Genomic DNA, 15,933 nt, shown 5'->3' with positions numbered 1-15,933 from the left:
CATTCGACCCTAACACGGAGCAATATGTGCTCTTTTTCCAGTGCCAATGAAGGGGGGTGGAGGGAGAGATAAAAGCCACGGGTAATCCTATTAATGGCCTACCAGGCTCCCACATGTAACCGGATTAGGAGTCAGACTTCCCCAGATGCCCCGACTCCAAAATCCAAAACATTTGAGGAGCTTGTGGAATTAATAATAATAATAACAATAATAATGATAATCACTTATTGTCACAAGTAGGCTTCAATGAAGTTACTAGGAAAAGCCCCTAGTTGCCACATTCCGGCACCTGTTCGGTGAGGCCGGTATGGGACTTGCACCCGCGCTACTGGTCTTGTTCTGCATTCAAGGTTCATTATCACCCAAGGCCCTCGATAATAACGCAACAATACTATTTCTGTCGATGACAAGGGCCTTAGGGGAGACTATTGCGCCGTTCATGGCGCACCAAACGTAAACGGCTGAACAATGCGAGTTTGGGTCTGTATTCAGCAACATGTTGAGGGACAGGGTGGTCTGCGGTGTTAATGACACAGGCCATACAAAATAAATTGTTAGCAGAGGCAGAGATTACCTTAAAGAAGGCATCAGAGGTTGCCCAGGCTATGGAAAGTACCAAAAGGGAGGGGTTTGACAATGGAGTTGCAGAGTGTGCAAGTAGGTGGGGTCCACCAGGTTTGGCAGAAAGCTTCTGGCAGTCATGGCGCCAAAGATGCAGGAGCAGAAAGTAATGAGTAAAGAGGCTCGGAGCAAAAGAGAGCGCAGAGATATACAGTGTGGGGGAATCATCCCCAGGAGAGATGTAAACTCAGGGGAGCTACATGTTATAAAAGCAAATTACTGTGGGTGCTGGAATCTGAAACCAAAGAGAAAATGCTGGAAAATCTCTGGCAGCATCTGTAGGGAGAGAAAAGAGCTAACGTTTTGACTCCAGATGACCCTTTGTCAAAGCGACATGTTATGCCTGCAATAGGAGGGGGCACATTAAGGGGAAATACTAGAATTGGCCGAACCCACAGGAGGCCATTAAAAAAAACCCTATCCAGATGATGTACTGATTACAGGAGCATCCGAGGAGGAGCATCAAGCAAATCTCAAAGAACATTGAAGGCCAGAATCAGACTGAAAAGTTAAAAAAATGACGCACTTAGGATTCAGGGTAGACACCAAAGGGCTGTACCCTATGGAGTAGAAGATTAAAGTGACTAAGGAAGCACCGGCCCCCCGTATACGTCAGAATTGAAATCCTTCTTTTTGTAAGGGTGAACTTATTAAGGCAGACTCCTAATCTTTTGATAAAGCTGGCACCCTTCCACACACTACTCGGGAAGCACCAGGGGCGGGATTCTCCACTCCCGTGCCGAAGTGGACGGCGTCGAGGTTCACGACGGCGCGAAACGGCCCCGGTCCCGACCGATTCAGGCCCTGACAATGGGCCAGGATCGGGGCCGCGTCATCTACACGCGCCAGGCCTTGTCGCCCGCGTAAAAGCGGCGCCGCATAACGGGCGTCATCCGCTCATGCGCGGGTTGGCCGGCGCCAACCCGCACATGCGTGGTAGCCATCCTCTCTAAGTCCGCCCCACAAGAAGATGGCGGACGGGTCTTGTGGGGCCGCGGAAGGAAGGAGGTCCTCCTTCAGAGAGGACGGCCCGACGATCGGTGGGCACCGATCGCGCGCGGACCACCCCACATCTGATGTACCCCCCGGTGCAGGATCCCCCCTCGCCCCCCCGCAGGCCGCCCCCCCCCAGCGTTCACACACCGTTCACGACTGCAGCGACCAGGTGTGGACGCGCCGGGGGGAACCCGACGATTTGGCCTGGCCGCTCGGCCTATCCGGGCCTCAGAATAGCGAAGGTGCCGGAGAATCGCCATTTTCGGTGTCTCCGGTGATTCTCCGGCCTGCGAAACTCAACCGGGCCGTTGCCGCCGCTTGGGAGAATCGCGGGAGGGCGTCGGACTGGCGTCCCCGGAAATTTTGACAGCCCAGGCGATTCTCCCAACCGGCATGGGAGTGGAGAATCGCGCCCCAGAGGTGGTATTGGGAAGAACTCAGAAATGTTCCGGGGGAAGAGAGGAAACTACCTGCATGGATACACCTTCGCAACGCATCAAATAGGAGTTAGCACTACTGCTGAAGCACCCATTAGTGAATTGCGTCGCTCTCAAAGGATCAAGAAGTCCCCAGGTTGACTTACCTTAGAAGAGACTGTTTTGAGATCCATTTGTTGTGTATTATTGGAAATAGTTGCATTTTTATTGAAATATGGCAATCAGGAACTTAAACGGGGAGGGATGTGGTAGCGTGTCCATTTAAGGCGGTGTGTTCTCAGAGGGTCTCGTGACTCGTTCGGCCAGTTGGGCCGGACCGTGTGACCCCTTAGTGCGTGCATGGGTTTCCCAGTTGGTTAGGGGTTTGGTGTCTTGGAACATGTAGCTTTTATCTCACTCTCTGTATATAGTTATGACTTTAATAAACCATATTCATTAATCTACTTGACGGTCTCCCGCGTGTCAGGATACTACCCGGTTTGACTTCACCATTGCCATCCCGATCGCTGACCATCCTTACCAGTGAAGTCTCACAGAGAATCTTTCCTCCTCGGACCAGGTTGCCGACTGACATGTGGAAGTATGTACTGCCACTGCACCAATTGGAAATTTTGTTGTATGGATGCGTCACTAAAGCCACCTGTAAGGAGAGGGCAGAGAAATGTCAAGAACCTGAGTAGCAATTCGTGGACCCAGAGCTTGACCAACACAAGAAGCGGGGACCTTAGCTGTCGCTAGTCGTTCTAGAAGATGCAAATCCTGTTGGGGAATTTAAAACGTGGGGCTGCAGGGTAAGGGGTTAATTCTTTAGGACTAAGGGGAGGAGAAATTCCTTCACTCAGGGGGTTGCAAATCTTTGGAATTCTCTACCCCGTAGGGTTGTGGCAACTCCATTGTCGAATACATTAAAAGGCTGGGAGAGCCTTTAGGGAATCTGAGAGAATCAAAGGATATAGGGAGCAGGTGGGAAGTGGCGTTGAGATTGAAGATCGGCCATGATTTTATTGAATGACAGAGCAGGCTTGGGGGGACTGAATGGCATACTCCTTCTCCTATTCCTTCTGTTCCTACGTTCTTAATGGGAACTATTCCATGGTTTATGAAGTCCAAATCATCACCATTCATTCGTTATTGACAGAATCCATTCTCTAACATACACCCTCATTTACAGTCACATCTCTGCGGCACAGCCATTCACTAATGATGCCATGCAATCCAATGTCTCTTCATAACAAACAGCACCTTGTATTTAGTAACTTTAACTGTGCTGAGACTAGGGTCTGGGGACCAGGGTTAGAACCCCACCACGGCAGATTTTGAAATTTGAATTCAATGGAACTCTGGAACTGAAAGTCTAATGATGTCCATGAAACCTGTGTTGATTGCCGTAAAAACCCATCTGGTTCACTAATGTCCTTTAGGGAAGTAAGTCGGCCATCACCTGGTCTGGCCTTCATGTGACTCCAGAAGCACAGCAGTGCGGTTGACTCTTAACTGCCCTCTGAAATGGCCCATCAAGCAACTCAGTTCAAGGGCAATTAGGGATGGGCAATAAATGTCAACCCAGCCTCATGAATGAATAAGAAAAAGATAAAAACTAAAAAGACAACGGTACAGACAATGGGGGCGATTTCACGATCACATTCGGCATCAGCAAGGTCTCGTGTCCCGATTTTCCCCATCCCTTACCGGTGACGAACCATGACAAGGTAAGTATAGTTCCGGGATCGGAGGGGTGTGTACGGGGAGATGCCCAAGCACGGACAGCCCTGCTGGCACTACCCACTGATTTTTTTTTTCACCTCAGAGTACCAGAAAATCTGGACTAAAAACTTGGCTGTGCAACTGGAGAACTATATGCCCGGTTTCAATCAGAGCCTGACAGTCTGAAGAAATATGGGAAATTTCCACCCCATATCAATGAATTTTATAACATCACAAGTGGAAACTTATCAACATGGAGTAAAAGTTGGTTGACAGACAGGAAACAAAGAGCAGGATTATTCAGCTTGACTCAGGAAAGTTAGAAGTGGCTTTCCCCGAGGGTCAGTACTGGGACCGCTCTTATTCCCAGCATACAGAGAAATAATACACTCCATTGTGTGACAAACACTTCACTCATTCCATCGCATTTCTCTGTCTGATCGTTCAGTGGTTTTGCTATTTTAGTAAAATACAAAGCCTTCGCGAATCAAAAGAGTCAAAACAGTTTGAGTGAAGTAGCAAACAGGAACACTCTGATGGCACCATTATGAAAATATTAAAGCCCATGTAGAATTTTAAGTATTAAGTGGGGGGGGGGGGGGGGGGGGGGGGGGGGGAGAAGAGGGGTTAAGTGATCAGTTCCAGTGGATCCTGTTCACTTAGGGAGATCAGGGTTGTGATCACCAGGACATCACTCACAAAGAACACCCAGAACCCCAATTGCTCAACTGTCTCCAGACTGAAGGATCTTACCCATCGCAATCTTACCCATCGCTGCCTTACTTTCCCCTCTCTCTTCCCGGCACTTTCACTTCCCTCTCATCTGTTTTGAACAGCTCTGCGATGGGACCAAGTTCCCGTTCAGTCCCAAACCTCAAGAGATGCAGAAAGCAGCAGCTGGGCAGGAGTGCGGACACAGTCCTGATGTGGAGCTAATCGTTTTGCAGTGAAATTACATGGTTACAGCTCTGCGAGTCGCAGGGAAGGTATCAGTTTACCATCTGACCCCAGGAGGCGCCTGGCACCGAGGGGGGATCCCCTGTCACAACAAGCTGCGAGTACATGTGTGTGACACCCACCACACTGAACCCCCATTCCGCTCCCCCCACCCCACACACACACTGTACTCCACACTGAATCCCCATTCCCCCCTCCCCCACCACACACTTCAACACTTTTTAATACAAGCCGACAATGATCCGTGTAGAAACACAGGGCATCAGAAATTGAGGCTTCAACTCACATTCGATACGCATGCACACACCGCAATTAATGCTCTCCCACGCAAACTTCAAAGTTGGTACAAAAGTGTGAAATTGCTGGCGAGAAGGAATATGGGATGTGTAAAAACCAAATACGTGAATTCTACAACTTATGGGAGAGCCATTTTGGAGTCCATTCCTACACTGGTACATACTCAAACATGAATGGGAACCCTAGCTAGTCCTGCGCCACAGAGTCATAGAATAGAATTTACAGAGTCATAGAATTTACAGTGCAGAAGGAGGCCATTCAGCCCATCGAGTCTGCATCAGCTCTTGGAAAGAGCACAATTGCAAACTTCCACTGATGCTCCTAGATGAGATGAGAGTTAGTTCAGGATATTTTCTTGAAACATGGGAATTCACTATGTGCAAATTATTTGTCCTGATTTCCTACAAAGAAACGGGGACTTATTTCAAAATTATGTAGTTGTCTTAGGAATGTGCTGAGTTCATGAAGAGAGTTATATAAAGGCCTCCGAGTCCCTCCGAATTCCTGGTTCCTCAATTACAGAACACAAGTCTTGGATTCTCGGTGTTTATAAGCAGCTGGGTTCTTTACCTTAGTCCGCGGGTTTATCACCGTTACTCCTTGTTTGTTGATGGCGATCCGCACAATATCTGGAAAATTGGGCTCAGATGTTTGCTAGAATGGAGAAAGGATGATTTATTAGCATCTTGAAAAGCCAAATTAGTGTCAGCCTGTTGTACTGAGGACTAATTTAACATCCATGCTCCACAGTACAGTTACAGAGAATCAGTGAATACAGTCACAATACATACAGAGTGTTTCAGTGCAGAGGAATCTGGGTGTCCTCGTTATGAATCATAAAAAAACAATATGCAGGTACAGCAATTAATAAGGAAGGCAAATGGAATTTTGGCATTGATAGCTAAAGGGATAGAGTATAATAGTAGGGCAGTGTTGCAGCAACTGTACAAGGCATTGGTGAGACCGGACTTGGAGTACTGTGTAGTTTTGATCCTCTTAATTGAGGATGTAGTTGCATTGGAGGAAGTTCAGAGGAGATTCATTAGATTGACTCCAGAAATGAGGGGTTTGTCTTATCATGAAAGATTCAGCAGTTTAGGCCTATACTCTCTGGAGATTACAGGAATGAGAGCTAATTGAGGTATTTAAGATGATAAAGGGGATTGAAAAAGTAGATGGAGAACAGGTGCTTCTCTTGTGGGGCAATCTAGAACGAGAGGTCATAGGTTTAGGATAAGGGGGTAGCAGATTTTAAACAGAGTTGAGGAGAAATTACTTCTCTTAAAGGGTCATGAATCTGTGGAATTCACTACCCCAGAGTGTGGGGGATGATGGGCCATTGAGTACATTTGAGGAGATAGACAGATTTTTAATTAGTAATGGGTTAAGGATTATGGAGGAAGGTAGAGTTGAGGCTGAGAGGAGATCAAGATCGTGATGAGTGGTGGAATGGGCTCGAGGGGCCGAATTGCCTCATCCTGCTCCTAGTCCTTATGTTCAAGATTTTACTGCTTCTGTGTTGTTGTTGTTTTGAATGTGCATGTGTGGAGTGTGAAGCAGAACATTCTGATACTTCACAAAAGTGTCAGTTAGTGGTCCGGTAAAAACCACCAACACTTTCAGAATGAGGTGAAGGAAGTGAGTCCAGGGTTGAACTCACTGTTCACTTTTACCACATGATTTAGTCCCTCATTTCTACATGCAACTGGAAAGGCAAAGTTTTCACCATGGTGCCAGTTTAGGCAGCGGCAAAACCAAACATATAAATGTCTAAAGTATTCAGAGTAATTTAGTATTTCTATAGCACGTCCCAACCTCAGGGTGCCCCAGGATAGCAGGTGAATTATGTCACTCCTCCTCTTCAAAATAGGATCCTTTACACCCACATTCCAGTGGTGAAGTTGCACCGTTAAAATTCGGCAGAGATTTGGCAGAGCACCAGATCGAGGATATGAGGTCAAACTGGGAGACCACTGCCAAGGTCACTGGCTCGGTTTCAGGGCCGTCTCCACACCTTTAGCTGCAGGTAGGGCAAACACAAACCCCAATAACATTGACTAACCGAATACAGGGGAGAATTTGAACTCTTACGGATGGCCGAGCAGCTCAAATGCAGCGATCCTGGCCTGCCCATCTCAATGCTGCTGGGTTTAGCCGAGAAATTGAACATGAATCGGAATTCCATAACATCAATCGAGCCTGATGGTAGTTTTACAGAGTCATGAGTGGCCTTTCCACACTTTGAAACAAGTGAGCAGATGTTGAGAGAGGGTGCAGCACTCCCAGACAAACAGACAAATTCCCTTTGTGGCGTTCAGGTCAAGGGTTTCCTGCTCTTCCTAGTTTATTATCTCTTATTCCGGCCTAGCCATGTCGGCACGGTTAAATATCAAAGGCCTGAAAATTAGGTCACCGACTGTGTTTTGCCCTCATTCCATTCAATCCAAACCTACTCTGGGATAAAGGAATCGTTAATAAACACAGATCGGGCACTCATGGACTCCGTGGCACTGGCATGGTGCATTGAAATCCATGGCTACAGATCATTCCATAGCAGCACTGTACCTTCACTTCAAAAAATGCGGATCCAAATGTTGCCCAGCGGTACAGCAATTTGAGGAACGCCAGCTTGACTTCATCGGGGGTCTTCCCTGCATGCCTGTTACAGACTGCCACAATAGACTGCAAAAGAAATCCAATAAGGAGGTGGTTAACCTCACATGCAATGACCTCTAGAGCTGTTTTCAATCTGCAATGCCCTCGAGCTCCAGGATAGACAGAGATTTACCTTTGCACCACATGTTGACACAACCGTGCTGCATTTCTGAACTTTGGAATTTTCCTTATTTGTTCATTCATGGGATCTGGGTATCACTGGCTAGGCCATCACTGATTGCCCTTCCATAATTGCCCTGGAGAAGGTGGTGGTGAACTACTTTCTTGAACCGCTGGGTGTATGTACAGATAGAGTGCTGTTAGGGAGGGAGTTGCAGGATTTTGACCCAGCGACAGTGAATGTACGGTGATATATTTCCAAGTCAGGATGGTGAGTGGCTTGGAATGAAACTTCCAGGTGGTGGGGTTCCCAGATATCTGCTGCCCTTGTCCTTCTAGGTGGTACAGGTCACCAGATTGGAAGGTGCTTTTGAAGGAGCCTTGGTGAGTTTCTGCAGTTCATCTTGTAGATGGTATACACTGCTACCACTGTGCATCAATGGTGGAGGGATTCCGGGCAGCATGATGGCACAGTGGTTAGGACTGCTGCCTATGGCACTGAGGTCCCAGGTTCAAATCCCGGCCCTGGGTCACTGTCCATGTGGAGTTTGCACATTTTTCCCGTGTCTGCTTGGGTTTCACCCCCACAACCCAAAGGTGTGCAGGTTTGGTTGATTGGCCACGCTAAATTGCCCCTTATTTGGAACAAAATAATTGGATACTCTAAATTTAAGAAACAAAGAAGAAAAAAAAATGGTGGAGGGTGTCTTAAGGTGGTGGAAGAGGTGCCAATCAAGCTGGCTGCTTTGTCTTGGACGGTGTCGAGCTTCTCGGGTGTTGTTGGGGCTGTACTCATCCAGGTAAGTGGAGAGTATTCCATCGCACTTCTGACTTGTGCCTTGTAGATGGCGGACGGACTTTGGGGTGTGAGGAAGTGAGTTACTCGCCACAGAATTCCCAACCTCTGACCTGCTCTTGTAGCCACAGAAAAAGTCTCATTCAGTTCAGTTTCTGGTCAATGGTAACCCCCAGGATGTTGAAACAGGATATTCTCCTCGAGTTCAGGTTCTCTAATCAATCCTGCAAGTGGATCTCATGTCTCTAATCATCTGGAATGTACCTTTACCAGCTTAATATTAATGCAAACAGAAGCTCAAAAAAAAAAAGCCCCTGTCACTGTACTCCGCTTCACTAGAATGTGTTAGATGCCTCTACATGATGACCCTCTCTTGGGTAAGTAACTCAAATGAAAATCAGGTCAGACTAAGAGAAGCTTTAAATTAACAACTTACTTAACGATTGAATGAACAGAATTCAGTGTATATGTTGGAATAACTTGAAAACTTTCCTCCATAAGTTAAATAAAGAACTTTTCTATGAGTTAGTTTTCTCTATACATTGAATCTTGAATCACAGAATGATAGAATAGTTACAGCATGGAGTCCCATGTCTGTGCCAGATCTCTGCAAGAGCAATTCACTTAGTCTCACTCCCATCTTTTCCCCTTGGCCTGTAGGTTTTTCCTCATCAGATAATGATCCGAATCTTTTTTCGTGACAGAGTCTGCCTCCACCACACTCTAAGGCAGCGCATTCTGGAACCTGTATGCTTTTATTAATAAACTACCCTCTCAATATGCCCCACTTCCTGCAATGATTTCTGCACATATCCTCCGTTTTAAAAATTCATTCATGGGCTGTTGATGTCAATGGCTAGGCCAGCATTTGTTGCCCATTCTTAATTACCCTCGAGAAGGTGGTGGTGAGATGCCTTCTTGAACAGCTGCAGTCCACTTGGTGTAGGTACACCTACAGTGCTGGTAGGGAGGGATTTCCAGAATTTTGACCCAGCCACAGTGACGGTGATATATTTCCACGTCAGGATGGTGAGTGGCTTGGAAGGGAACTTCCAAGTGGTAGTGTTTCCATGTATCTGCTGCTCTTGTCCTTCTAAGTAATAGAGGTCATGGGTTTGGAAGGTGCTTTTCCAAGGAGCCGCAGTGCATTTTGCAGGTGGTATACCCTGTTGTCACTGTTCATCGGTGATGAAGGGGGTAAATTCTTAAAGATGGTGGGTGGGCTTTGTTCTGGATGATGTCAAGCTTCTCGAATGTTTTTGGAGCTGCACTCATTCAGGCAATTGGATAGTATTCTAACATACTCCTGATTGCCTTGTAAATGGTGAACAGGGGGGTGTATCGAAAGGTATCTGGAGGCCAACGACAATGGGGAGGTGCAGGTGGGAGTAGTATGGGAGGCACTGAAGGCGGTGGTCAGGGGAGAGTTAATCTCCATCAGGGCTCATAGGGTGAAGAGAGAGGGCAGGGAAAGGGAGAGGTTAGTGGGGGAGATTCTAAGGGTGGACAGGAGCTATGCAGAGGCTCCAGATGAGGGACTACTCAGGGAGAGACAAAATCTCCAGACGGAGTTCGACCTGTTGACCACAGGGAAGGCAGAGGCACAGTGGAGGAAGGCACAGGGGGCGATATATGAATATGGGGAGAAGGCGAGTCGGATGCTGGCACATCAGCTCCGTAAGAGGATGGCAGCGAGGGAAATAGGCAGATCCAGCCGGGGGACCAGGGAAGAGGGATAGACGACCTACCGTTGAGGAGGGCGGAAAGGAGCTTTCGATACTTCGGGATTCAGGTAGCTAGGAGCTGGGGGGTACTGCACAAACTTAATTTGACGCGGCTGGTGGGACAGATGGAGGAGGATTTTAAAAGGTAGGACATGTTGCCACTCTCGCTGGCGGGTAGGGTACAGTCGGTTAAAATGGTGGTCCTCCCGAGGTTTTTTTTTGTATTCCAATGCCTCCCAATTGTGATTACCAAGGCCTTCTTTAAGAGGGTAAGCAGGAGCATCATGGGATTTATGTGGGCGAGCAAGACCCCGAGGGTAAGGAGGGGGTTCCTGGAGCGTAGCAGAGATAGAGGAGGGTTGGCGCTGCCGAATTTGGGTGGTTACTATTGGGCAACCAATGTGGCAATGATTCGTAAGTGGGTGATGGAGGGAGAGGGGGCGGCGTGGAAGAGGTTGGAGATGGCGTCCTGCAAAGGAACAAGCCTGGGGGCGCTGGTGACGGCACCGCTGCCGCTCTCGCTGACAAGGTGGTGGCGGCAACGCTAAAGATCTGGTGGCAGTGGAGACGACACAGGGGTGCGACGGGAGCCTCGGTGTGGTCCCCGATCAGAGACAACCATCGGTTTGTCCCAGGAAGAATGGACGGGGGGTTTCAGAGCTGGCATCGGGCAGGGATTAGAAGAATGGGGGACCTGTTCATTGACGGGACGTTTGCGAGCTTAGGGGCACTGGAGGAGAAGTTTGGGCTACCCCCAGGAAGCGCTTTCAGGTATATGCAAGTGAGGGCGTTTGCGAGGCGGCAGGTGAGGGAATTTCCGCTTATCCCGGCACGGGATTCAAGATAGGGTGTTTTCGGGCGTGTGGGTCGGAGAGCAAAGTGTCGGCGATATACCAGGAGATGAAAGAAGAGGGGGAGGCTTTGGTAAAGGAGCTGAAGGGTAAATGGGAGGAGGAGTTGGGGGAGGAGATTGAGGAGGGACTATGGGCTGATGCCCTAAGTAGGGTTAATTCCTCTTCCTCGTGTGCCAGGCTTAGCCTGATACAATTTAAGGTGGTTCATAGAGCGCATATGACGGGGCCGAGGCTGAGTAGGTTCTTTGGGGTGGAGGACAGATGTGGGAGGTGCTCAGCAAGTCCGGCGAACCATGTCCATATGTTTTGGTCATGCCCGGCACTGGAGGGGAATTGCGGGAACAGTATCTAAGGTGGTGAAAGTCCGGGTCAAGCCAAACTGGGGGCTAGCACTATTTGGAGTAGTGGACAAGCCGGGAGTGCAGGAGGTGAAAGAGGCCGGCATTCTGGCCTTTGCGTCCCTAGTAGCCCGGCGAAGGATCTTGCTAATGTGGAAGGAGGCGAAGCCCCCCAGCGTGGAGGCCTGGATAAATGATATGGCAGGGTTCATTAAGCTGGAAAGGATAAAGTTTGCCTTGAGAGGGTCTGCGCAGGGGTTCTACAGGCGGTGGCAACAGTTCCTAGACCATCTCGCAGAGCGTTAGATGAAGGTCGGACAGCAGGAGCAGCAACCCAGGAGGGGGGCGGGGGGGGGAGGGGGAGGGGAGGGGGGGGGGGGAGGGGGGGTTTCTTTGGGGGGGCATCTGAGCAAGAAAACACATGAATGATCCGGAAACTGACATGTATGGGAGGAATCCAATGTACAAAGTTCTGTATCGTATTGACTTGCCATGTTCCTGTCTTGCCACGCAAGTTCTCTTTCTTTTCTTTGTAACGGGGGTGTGTGTTTGTAAGGTGGAAAATATTGTTGAAAAATTCTTAATAAAAACATCTTTTTTTAAAAAGTAAATGGTGAACAGGTTTTGGGGAGTCAAGAGGGGAGTTACTCGCTGCAGAATTCCCTGCCTCTGACCTACTCTTGTAGCCACAATATTTATATGGCTAATGCAGTTCAGTTTCTGGTCAATGGTAACCTCCAAGATGTTAATGGTGGAGGAATCAGTCATGGCAATGCCATTGCATGCCAAAGGGAGATGGCTAGATTCTCTCTTGTTGAGAGATGGTCATTGCCTGGCACTTGTTTGTCATGAATGCTACTTGCCACTTATCTGTCCAAGCCTGGATATTGTCCGGGTCTGGTGACACGGATCTTTTCAGAATCTGAGGAGTCATGAATTGTGCTGAATATTGTGCAATTATTAGCGAATATCCCCTTATGGTGGCCTTATGATAGAAGGAATGTCATTGATGAAACAACTGAAGGTGGTTTGGCCGATGACACTACCCTGAGGAACACCTGCAGCAATAGCTGGGACTGAGATGATTGACCTCCACCAACCACAATCCTTTATACTAGGTATGACTCCAACCAGTGGGGGATCTTTCCACTTGTCTCCCCATTGCACAACTATCTATGGCTAGCTTTGAAGTTTAACATCATTCTCCTCACAATAATTCTAAGTTTTGTGTCATCTGCAAATCCTGACCAGTACCTCAAAGTCATTAATATATGCCAAGGAAGAGCAGTGCTCCTGGGGAACTCACTATAAACTGATACTGTCCAAAAAAAAACAACAGTTCACCACATCCTCGTTGATTCTCATCACTCAACCAATTTCCTTCCCATGTTGCTCCTGTTACTGCTGCTACTTTTAGTCCATGAGCTCTAACTTTTCTCACAAGTCTCTTGTGTGGCACAGTATCAAATACCTTTTGCAAGTCCACGTACACCACATTAACTGCATTGCCCTCATTGATCCTCTCGGTTACCTCATCAAAAAACTCCCAAGAAAATTTGTGAGACTCAATTTACCCTTAACAATAGGGAGGCGGTGATGTAGTGGCATTGTCACTGGGCTAGTAATCCAGAGACCCAGAGTGCTCTGGGGTCCCAGGTTCAAATTCCACCACTGAAGATGGTGAAATTTGAAATGAATTAAAAACAATCTGGAATTAAAAGTCTCGTGATGACCATGAAAACATTGTCAATTGTCGTAAAAACCCATCTGGTTCACTAATGTCCTTTAAGGAAGGGAATCTGCCATCCTTACCTTGCCTAGACTATATGTCACTCCAGACCCACAGCAATGTGGTTGATTCTTAACTGCCCCTCAAGGGCAATTAGGGATGGTCAATAAATCCTGGCATAGCCTGCGATGTCCACGTCCCATGAACGAATAAAAAAATAAATCCAAGCTGGCTCCTCTTAATCAACCTGTATTGTCCCACATGACTATTGATTTTGTTTGTACAGAGATGAAACTGATTGGCCTTTGGGTGGTAGGCTTATCTTTGCACCCTTTTTGAACGGGTGTAACTGTGGTGTTGGGTGCTCTGGTGCACAGATGAGCCAACACAGTTGTATGTGGTACAACTCTATTTTATTTTAACTCTTATAATACAGTTCGTTCTGGATACTCTGCACGTGCTGTCTCCCTGAGTGTGTTTGGTATTAGATCTGTCCTGGTCCTCCTCTGCAGCTAACACTGACCACCGGGGGTCGTGTCTGTGCTTTTATATCTTTCTGTCATTGGTTGTGGTGTTGTGTGTTCTGATTTGTCTGTTGGTGTGTCTATCATGATGTGTGTGTTTGAATATCATGACATCCCCCCTTTTTACAAAGATATGTGCCTACGTGGTTATAAATATAATTGTGTCGTGAGTGCATCTAAGAGTGTGTGTGTGTGTTGTGTACAGCGTGTGTATATGACGTAACTATTTACATGGGGCGATGTCGGGTGCGTCACACTAACAAGGTTGTACCATAACAAAACTTGGATGCGAGAGAAAAAAAAAACTTGAACATTGGTCCGGTCAGACGATATCTGGAACAATAAACAACAACAGGTTATAATACAGAAGTGTTTGACTTTTTGAACGTATGAACAGCGTTATAAGTCCAGTCTAATGGGTGACCGCCTCAAGAATGGGCTGGTCCTCAAGCCGGTTCAGCTGTGGAGATTTGGGGTCACACTGGTTCACCTTGGACTGTTGGAGGTGATGCTGTTGCCGAAGTCTCTACTTTACCATTTGTTGTACTTCGTGCAGTGCTTGGTTTTTTCATTCGTGCAAATATAACATTCAACATCTTTGTTAGTGGTGCCTTGGCTGTGGTTTGGTTCTGGTGGCGATGGAAGGGGCATGATCCGTGGCATCTCCATGAAGTCATCCTTGGGAACCAGTGGAGGATCCGGCGTGTGCGTACGGTTCAGTTGCGAGCGTGGAAGGCGGCGCAAAGCTCGCTGATTGCGCCTACGCACCAATCCATCCGCCCTGCATGCCAGGAACAAGGTGGAGTCTTTTTTCTTTTTATGTTTGTGGTGGACGGCATCTTGTAGCCGATGGGTCGTTGCCATCGAAGTAGCACCATCACTAATATCATGCAAGGCGATGACTGTGCCAGATGTGGAAGTTGGCCGAGACCGTGCACGCTGGTTCCGGCCACCTCCTGTGCCGGAAGGGCGACTCCGCAGAGAAACGTCGAAGCATGTCGCCTTGGAGAGAGAATTGTTGCTCGCATCAACGTCTGGCGATGGCGCGAATTGGTGTGTCCATCTTGGACCGCCGGTGCTGGTTGCCACTGCCGACCCAGTGGGACTGCCACGCGATCCATTCCCTGTCGCCGTGGCATCCGCCGTCACCCTGAGCGTGCCATCACCGAGGCCGCGACACCGCCCGTCCGGAGCAAGGTCTGGCGTGCGCGAATCAGAGTCGGCGCTTGGCTGCTCCCCATCTGGAGTCCGGTCTGCCTTCCGTCGATGCCCCCCGTCCGGAGTCCCAACAGGTTCACTGGAGGCAGCCGAGATTCCCTGAAGCTGCACTTCTGGAGTCGGAACATGCAGGAATGCACCAACCAGTGGAGAGGCTCGAGCCATCGAGGGTGGAAGCGGTGCGCCGCCACCGCAGTCGTCAGTGGTCCCACCGTGATCGTCGAGTGCCTCGGTACGCACTAGGCGAGGTCTGTCACCTTGCACCTTTTGCATGGGAAGTGGGATGCTGTCGTCACTCGTCTCACATCCCGTGGATAGATCCTCATTAGCAGCTTGCTGTTCACTAGGGTTGGGTAAATTGTCAGAGTTTTCATCTGGTGGTGCACACCATGTCGGTGGACTGTCATTGTCTTGCCGTTGTCCTTCATTTGGGCTTTTCTTCTTTGGAATTTTAAATCTTCCCCCAGACATTGCAGAACCTTGTTTATTACCCCCAAATCCTCCCATATGTATGGTCTCGAATATAGGATCCAATGTTTCTATCGACATTGTACTATTTTCCAAAGAACATTCCGTTTCACTTTTCTTCTCAGGTACCTCATATGTATCTTTGTCTAATGTACATGCCTTCATGGTCTCTGGGTCTGATTTTGCTGGGACTGGCATGGTCACAGTCTCTCTTTTACTGTTCTCAATTGCCCACATTATACTCCCCATACATAACTGCTTAATCACTGGGGTTAGTGTGGTACAATGGATAATCGGGTCGACCTTATCTGCATCTTCACCATTAGTGGAAAGCACACTTGGTTCACTTGAAACTGCTGTGGGCTTTAAATTCGTTATCTGGCTACTCGATGTCGGTGTCCTCAGGATTCTTGCTCCAATGTTCTGCTCATTTATCAGTGGAGTGTGTATAGGTTCAATGCAATTAATGTTCCCCTCAAGGTTTGAAGAGTCATT

General features: G+C 48.1%; 1 protein-coding gene across 2 annotated transcripts in view; it reads right to left on the bottom strand.

Annotated features, from left to right (window-relative positions):
* LOC140390030 (unconventional myosin-VIIa-like) overlaps positions 1–15,933 on the bottom strand; it is a 172,919-nt gene that overhangs the window by 2,036 nt on the left and 154,950 nt on the right. For both annotated transcript variants that reach the window (XM_072474873.1, XM_072474874.1), the window contains exons 24-26: positions 7,578–7,694; positions 5,583–5,666; positions 2,575–2,694 (exon numbers count right to left, since the gene is read on the bottom strand). In XM_072474873.1, the coding sequence (XP_072330974.1) occupies positions 2,575–2,694; positions 5,583–5,666; positions 7,578–7,694 (321 nt within the window). The remainder of the gene's footprint in view (positions 1–2,574; positions 2,695–5,582; positions 5,667–7,577; positions 7,695–15,933) is intronic.

This window comes from Scyliorhinus torazame, chromosome 14 (assembly GCF_047496885.1).
Source record: "Scyliorhinus torazame isolate Kashiwa2021f chromosome 14, sScyTor2.1, whole genome shotgun sequence".
Taxonomy (NCBI): Eukaryota; Metazoa; Chordata; class Chondrichthyes; order Carcharhiniformes; family Scyliorhinidae; genus Scyliorhinus; species Scyliorhinus torazame.
The sequence above is the reverse complement of the archived record's forward strand: the minus strand, read 5'-3'. Positions and strand labels throughout refer to the sequence as shown.